Source organism: Notolepis coatsorum (assembly GCF_963971535.1).
Source record: "Notolepis coatsorum genome assembly, chromosome: 10".
Taxonomy (NCBI): domain Eukaryota; kingdom Metazoa; phylum Chordata; class Actinopteri; order Aulopiformes; family Paralepididae; genus Notolepis; species Notolepis coatsorum.
The window spans coordinates 92,164,766-92,188,591 of NC_140174.1; the positions used below are offsets into that span (position 1 = coordinate 92,164,766).

General features: G+C 43.8%; 1 protein-coding gene across 1 annotated transcript in view; it reads left to right on the forward strand.

The window, feature by feature from the left end:
- Positions 1-23,826, forward strand: part of bmp1a (bone morphogenetic protein 1a) — a gene marked incomplete at its 5' end in the record, with an annotated part of 53,215 nt that overhangs the window by 19,438 nt on the left and 9,951 nt on the right. The window contains 9 exons of the mRNA XM_084323094.1: positions 2,274-2,398; positions 6,143-6,258; positions 6,945-7,047; positions 7,721-7,837; positions 8,560-8,705; positions 9,396-9,591; positions 10,739-10,864; positions 13,728-13,888; positions 17,845-18,025. Of these exons, the coding sequence (XP_084179220.1) occupies positions 2,274-2,398; positions 6,143-6,258; positions 6,945-7,047; positions 7,721-7,837; positions 8,560-8,705; positions 9,396-9,591; positions 10,739-10,864; positions 13,728-13,888; positions 17,845-18,025 (1,271 nt within the window). The remainder of the gene's footprint in view (positions 1-2,273; positions 2,399-6,142; positions 6,259-6,944; positions 7,048-7,720; positions 7,838-8,559; positions 8,706-9,395; positions 9,592-10,738; positions 10,865-13,727; positions 13,889-17,844; positions 18,026-23,826) is intronic.

Sequence of the window (23,826 nt, forward strand, 5' to 3'; positions counted from 1 at the left end):
CCATGGGAACGGCCAGGGAGCAGGGCCACTGCTCGCCAATGCCCAGAGGGGGAAAAAGGGAGATGATAAACTAGCAAAGTGTCAAGTGAGACAGTAGTGAGAAAAGGCTTCCACTGTCCTGTTCCTCCTTTAAACGCACGCCTCGCCAGAGGGGTTCCTCCTTTAAACGCACGCCTCGCCAGAGGGGTTCCTCCTTTAAACGCACGCCTCGCCAGAGGGGTTCCTCCTTTAAACGCACGCCTCGCCAGAGGGGTTCCTCCTTTAAACGCACGCCTCGCCAGAGGGGTTCCTCCTTTAAACGCACGCCTCGCCAGAGGGGTTCCTCCTTTAAACGCACGCCTCGCCAGAGGGGTTCCTCCTTTAAACGCACGCCTCGCCAGAGGGGTTCCTCCTTTAAACGCACGCCTCGCCAGAGGGGTTCCTCCTTTAAACGCACGCCTCGCCAGAGGGGTTCCTCCTTTAAACGCACGCCAGAGCCGTTTCTGTGCCTCCTTTAAACGCACGCCACGCCATGAGACGTTCCTCCTTTAAACGCATGCCACACCGTGAGACGTTCCTCCTTTAAACGCACGCCTCGCCAGAGGGGTTCCTCCTTTAAACGCACGCCAGAGCCGTTTCTGTGCCTCCTTTAAACGCACGCCACGCCGTGAGACGTTCCTCCTTTAAACGCACGCCACGCCAAAACCGCTCCTCCTTTAAATGCACGCCACGCCGTGAGACATTCCTGTGCTTCCTTTTGATCACGTTATTTTGGGGGCTTTGAATTGTAATAACGAGTGTTGGTGTTTTTCCCACATACTATATCGAAAGCTTGTGTGTTCTAGTCTGGCTTCCACATGGCTCCTTTCTACAGAAGGGAGTAGGTGTTTAGTTCCCCCTCCATCTGCAGGACACTTGTTTGTGGACGTGTGTCTGTGGTAAACTCTGAATCATCACCCTGCGTGACCCTCGCTCTCTGTGGCGATATTCATGCGGTCTTAAGGGGCGAACGACCACTTGCCTCGATGATGATTATGATGATGTTGACGATGAAGCTCAAACGCATGTCGGCGGCGAGGTCACCGATGAGAGACTAATGACTCCCACTCATTAGTTAGTCACACTCTCTACCGCAGATTCCGGTGTCTCACCGATGTTTCAAAATCGAAGTAACAGATGTTGCTCCATTCTGTTATTATGGCAGGTCATTCTTGTGAAAAATATTTATATTATGGCTTCTCTTATAGACGTTTTGCCAACAGAGGCTCTTTTCGGCACTCGCATATTTATTCCTCTGGCGAAATGGCCAAGTTTTTTTTATTCTCCTCTAAAAGTAAGAATGCTGATCCGCAGTAAATGCGAGAGTCTGTTGTCCAGGCTGTGAGTGAGCAGAGGTTCACATCACAGCCAAGGCTGAAATCAGCTGCGGCACGATAATGACTTGTCAGTGTCCACTCATCCTCACTCCACAATGCCAACGTTTACCGAAAGCAATTACTGGCCGGCACTAACGGGGGGTGTTCACCTCATCCGCGAGTGGGCCTGCGCGTCACGCTGAGAGTGTTAGTTTGTGTGGAGGATGCCAAGGAGAGGGGAGGGAAAGGTCATCACGTCAGAACACCGCCGTGCTCTAATGCTCTGCTCCTGTGCCAGACTTTGGGGCCATTTCTATTGAAGCCTGTGTTACAATTCAAAATATAGCAGCTATCTGAGGAAATATGCATCAACCAATATATCGGACGTTAACCTCGGACATCAGAGGTAATAACCAGTTTAAATGACAAGGTCATAAACAAGGAGATGTAGGGTCAAACTGAAAGTTTCCACAGTTGGCACCAATGTGTGTTCACGCGCCACACGGTGATGTGATGACCCTTCCTTCTGTTATAGTTTCCTTGGAGGATGCCAGGATACTAGGTTACGTGTCACGGTCTATCATGATATTTCCGGCATATTTCCTTTGTAACTATGATGATGGTAGTGACTAAAATATTTTTGGAAATAGCATAATATTACCACCAATTACCACCATTAAATTGGATTATACCATGGTATCATTTAAGAACAAAAGCTGTACCATGGTGATACATGTACAATGGTGACACATAACATGAACCACGGTGACACATAACATGAACCACGGTGACACATAACATGTGGACGATTTATACAATGGCCGGCACCGTGGTAAAACTGAAACCACCGTCACACTACCGTGATACTTCCTCGGAAAGAGGTGTGTCTGCCGTCTTGATTCATTATGTCACGTTAACGTCTCTCCTCCTGACTTGCAGAGGGATCTTCTTGGACACCATCCTGCCGCGCTACGACGTTAACGGAGTGCGACCTCCCATCGGCCAGAGGACCAGACTGAGCAAAGGGGACATCTCCCAGGCACGCAAGCTCTACAAGTGCTCCAGTAAGACCAGGAGACGCTTCCTATTCCTGCACGCACGCGCGACACACCGCCGAGGGCAAAAGAACCGCAAAGGAGCCGGTCTTGTCCCTTCCCAGATGTAGTTCACATTGTATAGAAAAATAGGCGAGCATCTTACCATTGATGCGGTGTGGCTCCTTGGCAACCGTTTCCGTGACTCCCGAGCCAGGAGAAGGGAGTGTAAACAGGGCCTGGAGGACAGGAAGTTTGTCATCACTCTTTGCCAGATAGAGGCAAAGGAACAGCTGGTCCCAGGAAGACAATGCTTAGAATAGCCTTTTGGGAATTCTGCACACACTGTTGTCGTGTCCGCAGAACGTGACATTTACAGTGTAAACTGTGCAGTTTACGGGAAATATACAACCTTGGAGTTTCTCCCTAGTTGGTCACTTTGTTTATGCTTTACGAAGACATACGAGGGGTTTTAAGGCCGCGGGGGCGTAAAACAAGCTGTTGAAATGGAGAGAATTTATAGCATTAACAGACATGGGTTTGGAACAGCCATCTGTTGAATAGATCCGTATTTGTAAGAGTTGACCGCGGGGTCGGGTTGGGATAACTGGACTTTCCGCCCCCCACGTTAAAAGCTCGGTGAGTAAACACGGTGTCGGTGCCCCGCGGTGCCGGACGGGCGCAGTGTGGTCCGTCTGTAGTAAGTTGTTAATGACGAGGGGGAGGGGGGGGGGGGGGGGGGGGCGCATGAACTTACGCCGTCCCCCCGGAGGAGAGGCAGGGCGGATGATGTGGCGCGCGGCAGCGTGTGGGGGGGGGGGGTGATGTAGCGAGTCTCCCATCTCCCTTTAAGAGCCACACATCTCCCGCCTCATGGCGCATTCCAGGGAACATCTGTCGGCCTCCTCAGTGGCAGTGTGTGTGTGTGTGTGTTTTAATGGTTCAGCATCAGCAGAACTAATCCGCCCCCAACGTTATCAGACGCAGCCGGCGGCTCACGCCTCCTCGACGTTGTCACTCGCGGAGCTCTGAGCGGCAGGAGGAGGCGCGGGGGGGGGGGGAGAAGGAGGCACAGGGGTAATAATCTGAGGATAGTTCCCAAGATAGACAAACCAGCATACAGTTTCTACGCTCTGTAATTTTCTCTCTCTCTCTCCAATTTAATAAAGTAAATCTCTTCTCTCCCCCCCCCCCCCCCACCCCCAGTGGGTATAAAGCTACCCAAGCATACTGAGTGATCCTCTGCCTCGAGGCCATGTGTGCTTGTTGAAACGAGCCCCGCACCCCCTGCTGCGCAGTTAGTTTTGTCAGTCGACCTACGGGAGGTTTAAACTAGCAGGATGTACATAATCAAATCCTCCCAGGGGGTCTGTGTTATTTGTAGTAGGCACAGGTTTATTTTCAGAGGATGCTCAAGATATAGTGTGTCTGTCTTTGCTCTCTTCTCCCTTGTGTGGCGATCTGCGTGTGGTGGTGGGGGGGGGGGTTGGATATGATGGGAATATGAAACATGAAAGAGCAGCCCTCGGCTTCACATCCCGCCGGCGTCTGTCTCTGTGGCGACGTCTTGCGGGATTCAAGCCCCGGCTGGGATCGATGGGGTGTTATCTGACGGGGCCCGGGGTGCTATCTGATGGGAACCGATCGGCAGCTCCTCGTGTTCGCCAAGGACACTATAAAAGGAAGGAAAGGTCATCATCACGTCACTGTGTGATCTTTCAGTTCGGCCGACATTGAGTTGAATGGGATCAGCCGTCGCCTCGTTTAGGTCCCGTCATTTAAACGGGTCCTTACCTCGGATGTCAGAATCATCTGCAATTTGTTGCATCGTTAACTAGCTAATGTTTTATATATTGGTTGTTGATGTAAATTTTTTATTGTAATTCAGGCTTCAATAGAACTGGCACCAAAGTCTGGCACCAAGCAGAGCATATAACGCTGGTATTCTGATGTGATGACCTTTCCTTCTTTTATAGTTTCCTTGGTGTTCGCGGCTCAAAGCTCCTTTGCTAGGGATGCACAATATATACCACTGTTTCACTGCCTATCGATTCCGAGTGCAGTGCTTTTAAAGGAGCTGTAAGTGGTATTCTTTTGTTAAAATAGGTTTTAAATAGCTCTATATTCCGACAGTGGTCAGTAACATGAGTCTCCCAGTCCCTCTACCACTTTATCCAATCAGGAGAGAGAACCCTAGATATTTGTACTTATTTCAAGAAATCTTGCCAAACCCAATGTGCTTACTGTACTGGCAGATTCTTTTTAGCAACATTTTAGCATTTTTTTAAATTATATATTAGATTAGATTGACTATTGGATTATTAGATTATTTATTGCATATATTTATTGTAGGGCAAATATAACTGAGAGGGCATACATACCCTCATCTCGCACCTTGTTGCCCATATGCGCATATCCAGAGTTAATTATATTGTATATAGTTTACACTGCCTTTTTATTCTATTTTTATTTTTACTTCTCCACTGTACTATAATTATTGTGACCTGTACCTGTATGTCTCTACTACCTGTACCTACACAGAGGCCCTCTACAGGAAGGGACAGAGCAGGCTGTTCTTTCAGGTCCTTCAATGTTTGCAATAGACTGCTGCAGTCATTCTACCAGTCTAGTGGCCAGCGTCCTCTTCTATGCTGTGGCATGCTGGGGAGGCTACATCAACTCGAGGGAGACCAACAAACTGAACAAGCTGGTGAGGAAGGCTAGCTCCGTGGTGGGAGTCGAGCTGGTCAGACTAGAGGTGGTGGCAGAGAGGGGGATGAGAAGGAAGCTGGCTGCTATCCTGGAGAATCCCTCCCACACCCTCTACGACGAGCTAGTCAAGATGAGAAGCGCGCTCCGTCACAGACTCATACCCCCCGACACTCAACTAACCGCCTCGGCCAGTCCTTCATACCAGCGACCATCAGGCTCCACAACGGTGGGCAGGGACTGCTGCCAGACATCCAACTACAACTACTAGGAACCTAAAGCGACAATAATACTACCTTATGCATACTGCACCTTATGTGAATACTGTATACTTCAGTTAGTTAATTATATTGATTTGTTATATTGTTTACACTGCTTGTTTGTACTACCTGTACCTCCCCTCCCCCATGCTGCTATGACGCCTGAATTTCCCCAAGGGGATCAATAAAGGAATATCTTATCTGACCCTCCCTCCCCCATGCTGCTATGATGCCTGAAGTTCCCCAAGGGGATCAATAAAGGAATATCTTATCTTATCTCATTTGTTTCAAGCACATATTTGCTTAAAATTAGTTTCTAGTTTTTATTTTTGTCAGACCAGTTTTGCAGTGTTGAGTTCTCTCTTCTGATTGGATAAAGTGGGAGCAGGATACCAGGAAATGTATTTTCTGCTTACTGCAGAGCAGGATGGATTGGGAGACCCATGTTACTGACCGAACAACACTCTATATCACTGATGGCTCTCAGAGCTATAATCTTAACATGTAGACCAATTATTTATAGAAAATACCACTTACAGCACCTTAAGTGTCGGTCGATAGAGAGTAGCTATCTGATACCTTATTTCTTCACTGAAAAATATGAACCTAACATCCTGTGTGTAAAAATAAGTCCGAAAATCGAGTTGATTTCGGACATGTTACACAACACCCTCTATCATATTTTTAGTATTGTGGAAATTCTGAAACACCGATATCTTGTTGCGATATCAGCCCGGTGCATATCTGATATCAGTATGTGTGCATCTTTAGCTCATGTGTGTGTGTGTGTTTCTCTGTGGATCAGGATGTGGGGACAGTCTGCAGGAAAGCAGTGGGAACTTCTCATCGCCTGGCTTCCCAAACGGATACTCTGCCTACATGCACTGCATCTGGAGAATATCGGTCACGCCGGGCGAGAAGGTAGGATGGATGAGTTCATGGAAAATGCCTGAGTGCACACGCACACACACACAAGCTGTTTTACTGGCTTTTTAGATGTGATATCTCCATCTCTTGAGGATGATGTCATGTCTGATGATAACTCACAAAAAGTGGAATATAATAGGTTTCCCAAAAAGAGTCCAAAATATTAAAAGAATGCAGAGGGAGGCCAATGTATAATACAAAAAACAACTATGCAATCAGTTTTGAGTATCAAACTCTTCCTCGGGCAGCAATGAGGAAGGGTTTGATACTTGCAATGCGTTGCATAGTCATTATACAGTGGCTTCCTTCTTAATATTTCACATGTCTGATAACCCAATCAACACTAGCATTGTGTGACCCTTGGTATTCGGGGCGACAGTGGCTCAGGAGGTAGAGCGATCATCTGGTAACCAGAAGGTTCCTGGGTTCGATTCCGGCTCCTCCCGGCAGCGTGTCGAAGTGTCCTTGAGCAAGACACTTAACCCCCGAACTGCTCCCGATGAGCAGGTCGGCACCTTGCATGGTTCCCCCCGCCAGCGGTGTGTGAATGTGAGTGAATGCGTGAGTGTGAGGCATAAGTTGTAGAGCGCTTTGGATCAAATCTGTTCTATAAATGCAGTCCATTTACCATTTATTTACCATGCTCGTAATCAACCATTATGCTCTCTTGGCTTCTAAAGATCATCCTGAACTTCACCTCCATGGATCTGTACAGGAGCCACCTGTGTTGGTACGACCATGTGGAGATCCGAGATGGATACTGGAGGAAGGCTCCTCTTAAAGGTACTGACTTACATAGAAAATGGAAACATAAACATTAATGTTATGTTAAACATAGGGATGCACCGATACCGATAACCAATATTAACATTTCTGTTATGGCCGACAACCGATGTTATCGATATGATCTGTATGAATAAAACAAATGTTTATGGTAATCGGAATTTGTATGTACTATTTTTGTACATACTGAAACGATGTTAGCCCACAACCCAAACAAAGTCAGAGAAATAACCATCAGTTGTTCACATCGGCCCAGTTTTGCTCATCGGACCGATACCGATATATGACAAAAATCACTATCATCGGTCAATAATACCGATATGGTCACTGATATATCATGCACCCATACTATATATAAACACTTGCCCACTGCTAGTCACGTTTACCTCGACTTTAACCCTTTCACTGCCGCACTACCAAACGGTTAACCCTTTCACTGCCACACGACAGCAGGTTAACCCTGTCACTGCCACACTACAGAAGGTTAACCCTTTACTATCACACTACAGACGGTTAACCGTCGGTAGTGTGATAGTAAAGGGTTAACCTTCTGTAGTGTGGCAGTGAAAGGGTTCATGTGCACCTGGCGCGTGAGCTTGTGCAGAGAGCTGTACCACAGAGGGCGAGGTGGTGAGTGGGCCTGATGCCTCTGTGATTTTGTGTGTGGACCCAGGTCGTTTCTGTGGCGATAAGCTGCCTGAGCCAATCATCTCCACCGACAGCCGGCTGTGGATCGAGTTCCGCAGCAGCAGTAACTGGGTGGGGAAGGGTTTCTCCGCCGTGTATGAAGGTGAGTCCCCAGCCACACACCACACACCGCTCCGCTGACTGACGCCAAGCACAGCCAATCACACAGCCAGCCACACACCGGCCAGCTGACTGACACCAAGCACAGCCAGCCACACACCGATCCGCTGACTGACGCCAAGCACAGCCAATCACACAGCCAGCCACACACCGCCCAGCTGACTGACACCAAGCACAGCCAATCACACAGCCAGTCACACACACCCAGCTGACTGACGCCAAGCACAGCCAGTCACACTCCGCCCAGCTGACTGACACCAAGCACAGCCAGTCACACTCCGCCCAGCTGACTGACACCAAGCACAGCCAATCACACAGCCAGTCACACTCCGCCCAGCTGACTGACACCAAGCACAGCCAATCACACAGCCAGTCACACTCCACCCAGCTGACTGACGCCAAGCAAGTTTGGCTCCCCCACTATATATGTGTCAAACACTTTACACTGCATTAATCACATTTTGGCCAGAGTTTATTCAGCTCCATTGATTCCAAACTGCAGTGCAGAGGGGTGGTGTGTGTGTGTGTATATGCATACTTGCATGAGTGTGTGTGAGAGAGAGCTGATGTTGTAAGCATTTTTATGAATCCACGTTGCACAAGTCATAATATTGAGCACATGCTCTTTAGAGACGCATTTGTGTTGATGATGTTGGTGTCCAGTGGGTGTGATATATATTTTGCGTGTGTGTGTGTGTGATGTAGCCATCTGTGGTGGTGATGTAAGAAAGGACAATGGGCAGATCCAGTCACCCAACTATCCAGACGACTACAGACCCAACAAGGTCTGCATATGGAAGATCTCCGTGGCGCAGGGATACCATGTTGGCCTCACCTTCCAATCCTTTGAGGTAAAACGTCAAGTGTTGTTTTAGCCCTTCCAAGTTTCAAGTTTTGTTTTATTTGTCACATATAAGGTACATTACAGTGAAATGCTTGGTTCTGTATGAGCCCCCTGAGATTGTGCTTCATACAGTAAAAAGAAAAGTTAAATAATAAAGACCAAACACTATACAAAATATACAATATACAAAACTAAAGTACAAAATGAAAAAATAAATGGTAAAATTAGGTAGAGGTAGTGCAAATATTTTGGTAATCAATAGATAACACATGGTGTAGTGTTTAAAAGTATTTAAAGTGAATGTTACAGGTGAGTGTGTTTAATGAATGTAGAATGGATGGTGTTGCATATGGTCCACATTGAGCATCCTGATGGTCAGGGGGTAGAAGCTCCTTCTGAGGCTTTGCAGATCACAACACTGTAAGTTCTAAGTTCTATCTAAGTATGTAGATAACGCTTTGTGTTAAGAATCAAGAATCAAGAGGTTTATTTGTCACATATACATACCAGGGCATACAGTGAAAATGCAATAATACAATAATAAAATAGACAAGAGAAAAAATAGGTAAGACACAAGATGTGCATGATAATTTTTTTTTAAACGCCTTTGAATGAATTATATAAAATAAGTTGTTTGGTCGGTCTTGCTGTGCGACACTCTGACACCAGTCCCTCTGCCCCCCCCTCCCCCCCTCAGATTGAGAGACATGACAGCTGTGCCTATGACTACCTGGAGGTGCGCGACGGCAACTCTGAGAACAGCCCCCTGCTGGGCCGCTTCTGTGGCTACGACAAGCCAGACGACATCAAGACCAGCTCCAACCAGCTGTGGATGAAATTCGTCTCAGATGGTTCCGTCAACAAGGCCGGCTTCGCTGCCAACTTCTTCAAAGGTCAGAACTTTCTCAGAATAAGATAAGATATTCCTTTATTTCCAAAGTGGTAGACCATGGACAGCTGGATATGTGTATGATGTCTGGCGTCTACCGTCTACCCAGAAGACAACGCTGCTTCTTTGAGATTCAACGGCGGGTTGTAACACTGAACTTTAAGCATTATTGCCACTTCCTGGAAAAAGTGATGGGGTAGAAATTAATTGGAGGCAATGTCCTCACTGAAAACTCCACGTGATTCATGTCGTCATAGGTGCTCACCTATAATTATAAAGTCTATAAAGTCTGTTGAATGGCAATCGACTGCTTAAATATCAGGAATGTAAATTTCAAATCTAGCCAATTCACCAGGCTAGCTTACCGTCGTCAAAGTTGTTGCTCAATCAAATACGCCTCCTCTTCTACCTTTTACTCGTATAAGCAATTTCACGTCCCGCGTCATTCATTCAGGAGCTCTTGGGTCTGCATGTTTCCCCAGAGCTGACGACGTTGACGGGAAGTAGCCAGGAAGACTCGACTTGTCCCAAGTTTGGGCTGCATTAGCAAGCGTGTCGAGACGTTGCTGCTTAGATGTCACACAGCAAGATTGGTGGGAATTGGGGGGGGAAAGTGTTCCAAAAATTCAATATGGTCGCTAAGATGGCGGGTTAGAATAGGTGGATATGTGTACGAGGTCAAGTATCAATCGGACTTACGGTGTACAAGTTATTGCTTTTCAAAGTTGTACACTTTGACCTTTGACCACCACCTGGCCGATCGGTGCATTATTTATTGCGAGGCGTTGGCACGCCAATATTTAACTTTGGGGCCAAATGTCATGTCTCCATCAGGCAAACAACATTTCTCTTTAATTTTAGGGACAGACGACTTAAATCAGCTACCCGGTCACCGCTAAAAACATCGCAAACATCCCTCCTATCCGATGGGGCTCGTTCCAGTCATCGGTCTCTCTCGGCATTGTGGAATTATTGCGCCGGTGGAATCCTTCTGTTATTTCAGATGTTTCCTCCTCGGCTATACGTTACATCATTCTATCTCTGTTGACCCTCTTTGTGCAGCTCCGGTGCTGTTTTGGAGGGCCGCTCTCGAAAGGCCATTGAGCCAGGAGGCCAGCTAAAGGGTCCTAACATGTCATTGTGCTTTGCAGAGATGGACGAGTGCTCCAAGCCGGACAATGGTCGCTGTGAGCAACGCTGTGTCAACACTCTGGGCAGCTACAAGTGCGCCTGTGACCCGGGCTACGAGTTGGCCGCCGACAAGCGCAGCTGTGAGGGTAAGTAGTGCAGGAGGCTCTGTGACCGCCGAGAGCTCGATAAGTCCTTCACACATTACGACGTGTCACGCAGTTAGTTAACGCCACTCCAACAGACCCAGTTACAGTTATCCTCCTAAACCAGAGGAAAATACCATGAGAGATTTGTATGTTTGCTCCTTTTTTATTATTAAGATTTGATTCACCAATTGAAAGGATGTGAGTCACATTCCAAGTATTATTCATATCCTCCCAAGTCGTTATTATCGGAGTCATAACAACTATCCTGTCAACCCTACAATACCTTTTAACTATTTTTTTAAACTTATTTTTTTACCTCAGTGCTTTCCTGACCACAGTCTGCCCCTAGAGGAAGGCAGCCATCACTACATCTTTTTTCATGCTGAATAATATCCAGCTTCACCTTTTTAGTCGACACAGATTCCAGCGTGTTTAAGCTTTTGTCCGAAACAAAGGGTGGCTTTAACTGTTCTGTCACCCAAGGTTAAGTCGTAAACTGCTGAACCCTATTGTATGACACACATCGCCACTTGTCCGTGTTTTTGAAGGGAAGCAGGAGAATAAAAGCGAACAGCAGTTGGTGTATTATATTGCATAACTGATACTAAGCGTGTGGTTATTATCTCAGCAGGTCAGCCAAGTGTTCATGTAGCCTGGAATTATTTTTTTTCTTTTTTACAAGCTCTTTTCTTCTGCATTATCCTACTTCCATTGAGTCTCTAGTTATTTATTGACATTTTCTCTTGTGTAAAAAAATATATCCTCAGAAACACGTACACTTAGATTAGATTCAAATGGATTGTCATTATACAACACAAGTACAGTACAATGAAAAGATGTTTGGCATCCAACTAGAATGCAAATGTATCCGTAAAGTCAAATAGTAATATACAATATATACAACTGGATATAAAATATATAAATTAGTACTACTGAGTACTGATTAGTGCTAATCAGATGTATGTACAGAGTTGTAGTATTAATATGTATAGTGATACAGGTATGAAGACAAACTGTATGGTAGTAGTCATACTGGTCAGCAGTGTAACTAGTAAGGGATATGTACAGATCTAGATATAGTAAAGATACATATATGTAAAAAGGATTATATGCAGGTATGTACAGACAGATGTGGGTATATATATATATAAACCGATACAATACAGATTCAAATGTATTTCATTATACAGCATAATTACAGTACAACGAAAATAAGTTTGGTGTCCAACTACATTTACATTTACATTTAGTCATTTAGCTGACGCTTTTATCCAAAGCGACTTACAAGTTCTGTGCGACAAGACAGCAAGAAGGGTATAACTCTATCAGCTGAGTAACAATGTTCATCAAAGTGTTGCGTGTTACAGTGTAGGTTAGTTTATTAGGACAAGTGCATGACATTAAGGTTAGTCGGGGTTAGATTTTTTTTTTTTTTTTTTTTTTTTTTTTCATTTCAGATAATGGTTGAAGAAGTGAGTCTTTAGTCGACGGCGAAAGATTGGACGGGATTCGGCTGTCCTAACTGGGATGGGTAGTTCATTCCACCATTGTGGGGCAAGGACTGAGAATAGGCAGCTTCTCTTTGATGACCCTCCGGGAGCTTGGATAGGAGTAGATCTGAGGCGGCCAGAAGACGCAGAGCGTAGGGGTCTTGAGGGTGTGTAGTTAGAGACCATTGACCGGAGGTAGGCGGGAGCGGTTCCCTTTGCCGCACGGTATGCTAGGTCGAGGGCCTTGAAGCGGATACGTGCAGCAATGGGGAGCCAGTGCAGGTCCCTAAGAAGTGGGGTGACATGGGCTGACTTCGGTAGGTTTGAGATCAGGCGGGCCGCTGCATTTTGAATGAGTTGAAGAGGCTTGGTGGCAGTGGCCGGGAGGCCAGCTAGCAGTGCGTTGCAGTAGTCGAGGCGGGAGATGACTGTTGATTGGACGAGGAGTTGGGTGGCTTCTTTTGTCAGGAAGGGGCGTATCCTTCTGACGTTGCTCAGGAGGAATCTGCAGGTTCTGGTTGTCGCTGCGATGTGAGCAGAGAAGTTCAACTGGTCGTCGAGGACAACACCAAGGTTCTTGGCGGTCGGCGACGCGGTCACAGCTGCATTCTCGACTGTGATGGAGAGGTCGGTCAGGGGGGAGGATTTGGCCGGCAGGTGGAGCAATTCTGTTTTGCTTAGGTTCAGTTTGAGGTGGTTGGTCGTCATCCAGGCGGAGATGTCGGACAGACAGGCCGAGATCCGCTCAGAGACGTGGATATCTGAGGGAGGGAAGGAGAGGAAGAGTTGAGTATCATCGGCATAACAATGATATGAGAAGCCATGAGATGTGATAATGTTACCCAGTGATTTAGAGTGCAAACGAGTGGCGATGTGTGTCATACAATAGGGTTCAGGGTGACACAGTACTATCAAATCTTCCTGGACTTTTACTTTACTCTTAAATCAACATGAATTTTACACTTTTTACTGTACACTTACTGTATATTTCTGTATATTTTTACTGTATATTTTATATTTTAGAATGTATATACATAACATAGAAAATGTTATATCCCGGACCGTATTTTTATTCGTAGTCTTATTTTTATTCTTATTTTGTGACTTTGTTTTTGACTACCTAAATGTTTACTGTTTTCTGTGAGCGATCTGTAGTGCCGAATTTCCCTTGGGATAAATAAAGTATTTCTATTCTATTTTATTCTATTCTAAAATGTAGCAGTGAAGTTAATTTAGTGTTTTCTGATCCCTCGCTGTGCACAGGATTTTGGCAGAGACTGTTCTACACCTAGTCATTTTAGTATTTGCATCAAGTTGTATCGTGTGTGTGTGTGTGTGTGTGTGTGTGTGCGCGCGTGTGTGTGTACGTGCAGCTGCCTGCGGAGGCTTCATCACTAAGCTAAATGGCTCCATCACCAGCCCGGGTTGGCCCAGAGAGTATCCCCCCAACAAGAACTGTATCTGGCAGCTGGTGGCGCCCACGCAGTACCGCATCACCCTGCTCTTCGACGTCTTCGAGACAGAGGGAAACGACGTGAGCACAGGGTTTATTATGAATCCACACGGGTGGTCTGTTCTGTGTTCTCCCTCCCTGTAGAAGTCTGTCTCTCGTACGCCTTTGATGCCCGTCTGGCGAGCGGCATTCTACGGAGCAATTAAATTCATGACCGATAAAGTAGGGATGCGCCGATACTACATTCTCACTGTCGATGCTACATTATCACTGTCAATACTACATTCTCACTGTCAATACTACATTCTCACTGTCGATGCTACATTCTCACTGTCGATGCTACATTATCACTGTCAATACTTTACTACATTCTCACTGTCGATACTACATTATCACTGTCAATACTACATTCTCACTGTTGATACTACATTCTCACTGTCAATACTACATTCTCACTGTCAATACAACATTCTCACTGTCAATACTACATTCTCACTGTCAATACTACGTTCTCACTGTCAATACTACGTTCTCACTGTCAATACAACATTCTCACTGTCAATACTACATTCTCACTGTCAATACTACGTTCTCACTGTCAATACTACATTCTCACTGTTGATACTACGTTCTCACTGTCAATACTACGTTCTCACTGTCGATACTACATTCTCACTGTTGATACTACATTCTCACTGTCAATACAACATTCTCACTGTCAATACTACATTCTCACTGTCAATACTACATTCTCACTGTTGATACTACGTTCTCACTGTCAATACTACGTTCTCACTGTCGATACTACATTATCACTGTCAATACTTTACTACATTCTCACTGTCGATACTACATTATCACTGTCAATACTACATGCTCACTGTTGATACTACATTCTCACTGTCAATACTACATTCTCACTGTCGATACTACGTTCTCACTGTCAATACTACATTCTCACTGTCAATACTACATTCTCACTGTCAATACTACATTCTCACTGTTGATACTACGTTCTCACTGTCAATACTACGTTCTCACTGTCGATACTACATTCTCACTGTCAATACTACATTCTCACTGTCAATACTACATTCTCACTGTCAATACTACATTCTCACTGTTGATACTACATTCTCACTGTCAATACTACATTCTCACGGTCAATACTACATTCTCACTGTTGATACTACATTCTCACTGTTGATACTACGTTCTCACTGTCAATACTACGTTCTCACTGTCGATACTACATTCTCACTGTCAATACTACATTCTCACTGTCAATACTACATTCTCACAGTCAATACTACATTCTCACTGTCAATACTACATTCTCACTGTCAATACTACGTTCTCACTGTCGATACTACATTCTCACTGTCGATACTACATTCTTGATTGATTGAATTGATTGAAAACTTTATTAACAGATTGCAGAATGAGTACAGTACAGCTCAATACATACAATTGTTAAGGGGATGCAGACCAGAGAAAGACTTTCGTCTTGTTTACATCAGGGTCCCCCATTTTCAATTCATCATAACATATATGACATACAGATAGACAGTACTGCTACATCTATACATTTATGACATACCAGATTTGCAAATACAGTACTGTTTGTGGTACAAAAAGAGTCCAGAAAAGAGAGTATATACATTTGACGTAGAAACTGTACATTGGAGGAGGTTGGGGTGGGGGGGGGAACTGTACATTGGAGGTGGGGGGGGGGGGGGGGGGGGGGTTGGGTAGGAGGGGTGGGTGGGCGGGGGACACTGTACAACTGTACAAGCAAAACTGTACATTGGAATATTGACAACCATACTTGGTCATTTACTGTGCATTGGAGGGGGTTGGGTTGCGTCTATTCTTAACCCAAATGGTGCATGCTTCCGCGTTCGCGTTTAGCGCTCTGATTGGCCACTGCTGTTTCTGGTCGCACCAATCGTGTGACGGCAAGTTCTTCGCCGGTTAAGCTTAGGCACTCTTTCGAAGTTGGTTACGGTTAGAGTTTGTCTTAGAGCAGGGCGATAGAACGCCAGCCCTGATTCCAAACTCTAACCTTAACCCTTCCACTGCCACACACGAGTACAGAAGGTTAACCCTTTACTATCACACGACACCCGACGCGGTGATGCTCCATCATTACTAGCATTAGTGCTAATGATGGAGCATCGCCGTCGGTTGTCGTGTGATAGTAAAGGGTTAACCTTCCGTCTCGTGTGTGGTAGTGAAAGGGTTAACCAACTTCGAAAGAGTCGCCTAAGCTTAACCAGTGATAAACTAGGCGTTAGGTAGTTTGCAGGCTGTTAGAGCCGGAAATGGGCGCATCACGCGATTGGGCGCACATGTCACATGACCAGAAACGTCAGTGGCCATCAGATTCGCGAAACGCATGCACCGTTTGGGTTAAGAATAGACACGGTTGGGTTAGGACATTTACAGGGGCCAGTTTCGAATTGCAGTCTCCCGTAGGTGTTCTTTGAGAGTGGTTTTGAAAGTGGGTAGTGATTCACATTCCTTTACAGCTTTGGGTAGGGCGTTCCACATTGATGTGGCATAATTGCGAAACGTGTTTAGTCCCTTGTTTGAGCCGAATCTGGGTTTAACATGATTTGTGGAGCTCCCTCTGGTGTTGTGATCGTGGTATTCACTGACCGTATTCTGACATGTACATGGGTACCTTGGTTGTGTAGTGTATCTTGTAGACCAGGCCCATTGCAAGTTGCTGTACTCTGTCGTCTACTCTAAGCCATCCTAGGTTGTCAAAGTGGGCAGGGGTGAGGTGGGTTCTAGGAGTAAGGTCAAGCAGTTTGTTTTGAGATGTTTGTAATTTAGTTTTTAGCGCCTTTGAGGTGCTTTGGTACCATGAGGTGCAAGCATAGTCATAGTACCCTTGAATGAGTGCTCCTGCCAGAGTCTTCAGGGTATTCTTGTTTACCAGAGAGGAGATCCGGTACAAGAATCGAGTTCGTTGGTTGACTTTTTTTATTACATTGGATGCCATTTTGTCACAGGAAAGATTTGCCTCTAGGATGGAACCCAGGTAGGTAATTTCATATTTCCTTGTGACAATATTGTCACCCACTGTAACTGAGAAGCCGTCGGTCTTGCTGAGTTTGTTATTTGAACCGAAGAGAATGGACTCTGTTTTGCCCATGTGTAATGATAGTTTGTTATCAGCGAGCCATATGCAGATTCTGCCGAGTTCTGAGCTGAGGGTTTTTTCAACCTGTAACTTGTTCTTGTCAGAGACCAGCAGGGCTGAGTCGTCCGCAAACAGGAACAAGTTGCAGTCACAAGCTGACGATCTCACCGTCGATACTACATTCTCACTGTCAATACTACATTCTCACTGTCGATACTACATTCTCACTGTCAATACTACATTCTCCCTGTCAATACTACATTCTCACTGTCGACACTACATTCTCACTGTCGATACGGAATCAGAGTCCTAGATTTGACATTGCACGGAAATGTAGTTTTCATGAAAATAAATAAATCACAGAGTTGGGTTGACAAAGCCTCGAGCGACAGAGATTGGACATGCAAACTCTTTTGATCTGGCATGATTAGTGCCACGGAGTCTATGAATGTAAAACATTTAGCCATTTTCTCTTATTGTCCATGTTTAAACAAGATGCAGTTACCTCTCACGGCCACAGGGTGCAAATCCTCTATAGGCTGATACTGACACTGAGTAAACAGTATAGACTTAATCCATTTGTTTTTGGGTCATTGGATATATTTTCTCCCCCATCAGAGAGCTCCAACGTGCTTCTATTAGCCAGAGAATGCAGAAAACCAAGTTGCTTTTGCATTACATATAGCTCTTGGTATAATATTTGCTTAATATTCTGAAAATGTCCAGATACCCGCCCTCTGCCCACTATCTCCCCCGACACCAGTATCGATGCATCCCTAAAACGTTAGTTTTATTGTAGATTTTATAATCACAATGAAAATGAAAAGTCTTTCTTGCATCTCGCGGGGGAATGTGCTCACACCCTGTGGTCTCTCTCCCCGCCCAGGTCTGTAAGTATGACTTCGTGGAGGTGCGCAGTGGCCTCTCCGCGGACTCCAGGCTCCACGGGAAGTTCTGCGGAGCGGAGAAACCCGAGGCCATCACCTCCCAGTACAACAACATGCGCATCGAGTTCAAGTCCGACAACACGGTGTCCAAGAAGGGCTTCAAAGCTCAGTTCTTCTCAGGTGAGCCCCCCCCCCCCCCCCTTGGTGGCGCTGGTTGTGCCCTTTTGGTTGTGTTTAATTCTAGAGAAATAGCTTTTATTATTAATAATAATCTATTTGTATAGCACCTTTCATCCAAGAATTGCAGTCCAAAGTGCTTCACAGTAGTGATGTAGACACAAAATAGACATAGGCATAACATTTGCATAAAAACGGCATAATTAAGAAAAGCAATGCATGAAGTGAGTATAAAATAGACAGAATACGAGCAATGCAAAAGGTGTAGACAGAATAAAAGTAGTGCAATAAAATATAATTTACATAGAATAGGATTTACATAAATTAGCATGAATTGATTAAAATGATTAAAGTGCAATAGTGCAGTGCGATGAAATAACTCATCTGCAGTACAACAACCACAGTCTGGAGGCAATGAGTCCAAGCAGCAGAGTGTATTAAAAGGCTTAAGGTGAAGAGGTACGTTTTTGGCTGTGGTTGGGAACCTTCAATAAACCAGTAGTAGATTATCGTAATGTTCTTGGGAGGACATAGTTGACAAGAGAATTGGCAATGTAGCTTGGTCCTGTTTAGGGCTGTCTTAAATACTTCGAAGCTTCGTTCGATGGGCATGGGATTCGAATATGAAAATAAAATTCGATTGTTATAAATAAAAAAATATATAAATAAAATATGAATATATATATATATTTTTTTTTTTTGAAAAATCTACTCTGCCTCTCTTTGTTAACCCTTTATTTGCCAGGGATTATTCTGATCTTAATCCACTGTCTGCCAGTACTGTAAGTCTATGGAGATGTTCCCCTTCTTTGCAGGTCTATAACTTTTTAAATTGTATTGCTAAATTGACATTACTATGGCCCATTCAACGTCAAGTATCTATCGTTTAGGATGTAGCAACGTTCTACTTTTTCATTCACATTCATACTAAAATACGGTCTAAAGTATAAATATGTTTTTATAGAATTTTCAATTCTACAAGGTCCTAAACGTCATGCCTCATCATCTGCTGGTGACCGGAGGGGGGGGGGGGGGGGGGGGGGGGGGGGTTATAAGTCCGTGGCCGACGTTAAATCATTTATGTAGTATGGGCGATACATAGATCACAGCAGTTTATATGGATCATAATAAGCAAACACGCTGAAACTTACCGCAGCTTCCTCTGACCGTTGGGTGGTCAGCGTGGAGCAGAAAGTTCGCGATTATGGAATGTTGATATATGCGATCCATTTCCAGGTTGTATAATAATATATACGTCCAAATCATGTTGTTTATCGAGTTATTGGCAACGGATTGCTATCCAGTGTGTCGAGCTCGGGTCCCGCGAGCGATAGCGAGTGGCCGGACCGAATATGGATGAGCACCACTTCCTGCCGCTCATTTCCTGTTTGGGCGATCCGCCGATCGGCCACCAGATGGCGTTCTTGAACCGAATATGGATGAGCACCACTTCCTGCCGCTCATTTCCTGTTTGGGCGATCCGCCGATCGGCCACCAGATGGCGCTCTTGAACCGTTGGAGAGTTGAGAGGAGATCAACAGGAGATCTCAAGTCTCCGTGGGTGAAATATGATTGACATGACAGATTTTTGAAATATTGATCCCAATGACGCCTTACGGCGTCATTGGCAGATTACGGATGGCGGAGAATGACGTGGTAACACGTCATTGGCGAATAAAGGGTTAATTACAACAAGCAATGCTGTTTGTTATTTAAGATGAGTGCTGTTTGTTATCCTTGTGCCTCCCTGGTACCGATTTTGTCTTTCTTGACTTTTTGTGTGTGTGTGTGAGCACAGAGGTGTCTGTGTTTATTATTATTTCATGAAATTTGGACCATATCTTCATTTTACATATATTTTCATTATGTCAAAAGATTATGATTTGAAACGCTCTAAAAAAAAGTTATTAGTATAGGGTACAGGGACCGAAACTAGAGAGCGCCGCCGCCATTTGCGGGCAGTTTTTACGTTTGGCGCCTCCCACTTAGAGGACTGACCGCCGTGTGGCGGCCAATCAAATGGTCATGTGAAAACCGAAAATCATGATCCAATTCTGAGCGGAGTTCTCACTCGCTGTCTGAGCGCATTGCTGCTCCTAAACCTCCCCTACCTGTTTCTGTATGCTGCATGTAAACACACAGTCACCGTGACTGATGTTAGTCTACTCTAGTCAGAGAGACCTCCGTGAGCTGATGTTAGCTACTGTTACAAAATGACCCAGTCAACTATTCACTTTTAGTTTAATACATGAGGCATTGTGTAACGTTATCCAGCTGGCTAGCTTCTGATAGCTCCCGACATAAACAACTGCAAGTGTCCAGTTACATCGCATGAGGGCTGCAGCGCTGCTGACTATGGTCCAGGTGCAGGGTAGGAGAATCCTTTCATGCTGAATGTAAGAGTTTAGGGTCCAGCTGTAGCGCCGGAGAATCCTTGCTGGAGCTGGAGGCCACTAGAGTATACACACAGACAGTGGAGCTGTTTGCAGACAGCGAGGTGGCGATGTCTCGCAGATAATACAACTACAAGTATGATTATATAATATATATATTTTATTAAAAAATAAATTATATAAAATAATAATAATTCTTTTTTTTATCAAAAAAAAGTTGGCAGGTAAGAAATCTGCTTGGCGGGTAGATTCTTCCCATCTACCCGCCACTGGCCGGTGAGTCAAAAAGTTAATTTCGCTCCCTGGGTACACGAGATACCCTGGCGTCCAGTTTCATCAGATCCACTTCCATGTTAAAACGCATTTTTTAATCTGCACTCATTCGTTCAATTCTAGATAGAATTATCAAATGCATTCTCTTTACACAATGTCATGGATCAAGCTATAGGTCCCTGATGCTGTTAACGAATTAGAACACACTGTGGCGCAATTGCTCTATAGCCCACTTTGCCAGCTACTAAGCCAACAGGAGGCGGAGATTATGCTGCTATGGTGGCTTCAGAGCTCCGCATCACATGCTCCCGTGGGGGGGGGGGGGGGGGGGGGAGTGCGAGACACGGATCAGCACGCAGAAACCACTTCCTCCACGCCTCCTCCGCTCCTCTCCCCTATCGCGGGTGACACGCTGAAACACGAGCCCCCCAGCCCGGCCCCGGCTTATATGCTGAGTGGGAACTAGAGCTCCCTTATGCGGAAGCTGGTGGTGGTGGATGGTGGAGCCGACAGCGCGCTGTGTTCAGAATCAACCGGGAGATCGAGTAGTGCTCGCCCGCAGAGATATAATAATAATAATCAGCGTTTTCTAACGTTAGCGTCTCCGCTATTTCTGACCGAAATAGTCAACCTTTCTTTTTTATAATGGAAGATTCTTATTCACAGGGATTTTGTCCAGTTTTCACACGCTGTAATATGGTGTCCAAAATTTATAGATATATGATGAATATGGCCGTTTCTCCGTTTTTTTCAATAAAAACGGACTTAGTATCAAACAAACACGAATATAAGTGGTTAAAATTTGGAACTATTTGTAATCTGTCATCGATATATTGAGGTTAGGCTATTAATGTTAATCATGGGGACATTTCTTTTTTTAAATAGTAAACAGTTAAAATTATAGGACTTTCAACTTGATCCATACTTTCATCTTTTAAGCCTCATGAGTGCCGCCAGTTCTAGGGAGGCACAAGGGTTAGGTCGGACTCTGCACTGACAGATTTGTGTTCATTGTGCTGCTTTTATAAAGCCTCAAATGACGGCTTACAATATTTGAGTCATTCTACAGAAACGCACACTTTTGGAATAGCAACATGTCTTAAAATGTAGTTAATTTTCCTACATTTAAACTTAAGTTACAATATTGGTTAACCCTTTGACTTTATGAATCCACATAAATGAGAGCTTAATGATTAAAAAAAAATTACTTTGACTTAAAGAATGCTTGTGCCATCTTTTTGTCACTGGTGTTACCTCATACCTTTAACAACATTAAAGTCTTTTTAGAAATGTTTTTTTCACAATCTATTCTGCACATATAGTCAGAGGCACAGTAGGATAATGATAATGCAAAACATTTGGAGATTATGTATTTATTTATTTATTTTAATCAGGTTTGTGAAAAGTGTGATTGTGTTTGCTTATTAACACCATCATATCTTTGCTATAATAATAACAATATTTGAAGGACAGTCATACAAATTTAATGATAGTATCCTTAACATCCTAACTCTTGAATGAAGCAAAGGTCAATTGATATAAAATCATTTACAAGTCAAATGTGACACTTTTGATTTCATATGACCCAAAAAAACACATTAACACCAGTGACACAAAGAACACTAAAGATTGTTTTATTCAATATCAATTACTTATTTGAGATAGAAAATGGTGTATTTAGTACAAAACCAAAGATTATCACTGACATTAAGTCAAATAACTTTAGTTATACATATATATTTATATATTTATTTTATATATATATATTATATATATATTTATTTATATAATTTATATTTATATTTAGTTGTGATCATGAAATGGGTACTAATGAGTTATATTGTATGCATAACAACTTCTTTAAAAGCTTTTACTAAAGCTTATTTACACAAGATAGTCACTGGTGTTACTGGTCGTCACTGGTGTTACCATGAAGAGCAGTAACACCAGTGACGGTAACACCAGTGACCATTTTCATGAAATCTGTATTTTACAAAATGGCAGCTACAGTACCTCAAACCACATGTTGCTAATCATGCTAAACTCACTAAAATATGTAATTTAATCCATTTGTATTGATTATTGAGTATTGATATCTTCTTAAAAAATAGGCCATACCAGTGACTCTAGCTAAATGTCTCGTATGAAATTATGAGAAAAATGAGAACATTTCCAACATTTGAAAAAAGACAGCAGACTGACAATGTACCTTTCTTCACAGTTCTTCAGGAAGTAGGATGTAGGAAGTGATGTCACAAGTCTTTGGATTTTTTCAGAATAGGGATTTTTGTTAAGCGGTAACACCAGTGACATGACACCAGGGGACAGCTATTTCCATTATATTATTTATAATATTTAGTTGGTATTAAAAAAATTTATGTTAGCCACTTCATACATGTGATAGTGGTGTATACATTCTTGCATTTAAAATGGGAGAGAAATATATTTGTAAACTCTAAATATGCCCCTAAACCTCAATACATGACATTGGGGACAAGCACTTTTCTTGTACTTGAAATTTCATATAATTGATTAAAAACAAATATTGCCCAATTCTTACCTCAAATAGGTATAATTGTTCAAAGAACATTTTACATTATTCAAATATATAAATTAAATGTGACTACAAAGTCTGTTTAAAGTGCAAAGGCTGGGGACATAAAAGTGTGTGTTTCTGTAGAATGACTCATTTCATGAAAGCATAAAGTGTTTAGTTTGTCTAAGATTTAAAAAGGTTTAAACTTTACAGCACTGACAAAGTTGAAGTGCTGTACAAGTCCCACAACATAAAATTTTTTAATAATGATAAAAAAAAATATATATATATATATAATAATATTATTAAAAAAAAATTATTTCGAAGCTTCAAAGCTTTGAATCTCGGCCCCGAAGCTTCGAATTCCAATAATTTTTTTTATCGAAGGTCAGCCCTAGTCCTGTTCCATGTAGTGCTTTGTATATAAGGAGGGAGGACCAAAGCTGATTCTAAATGTTACCGGAAGCCAGTGCAGAGTAGCTGACACTGGACTTTTGTTATTCTATGAGACGTAGATATATCTGACAAGTTTGTGTACACTCGGGCTGCTGCGGTCGTGGCATAGTTGTGATTGCGATTTATTGTCTGACAAATAATTGTGA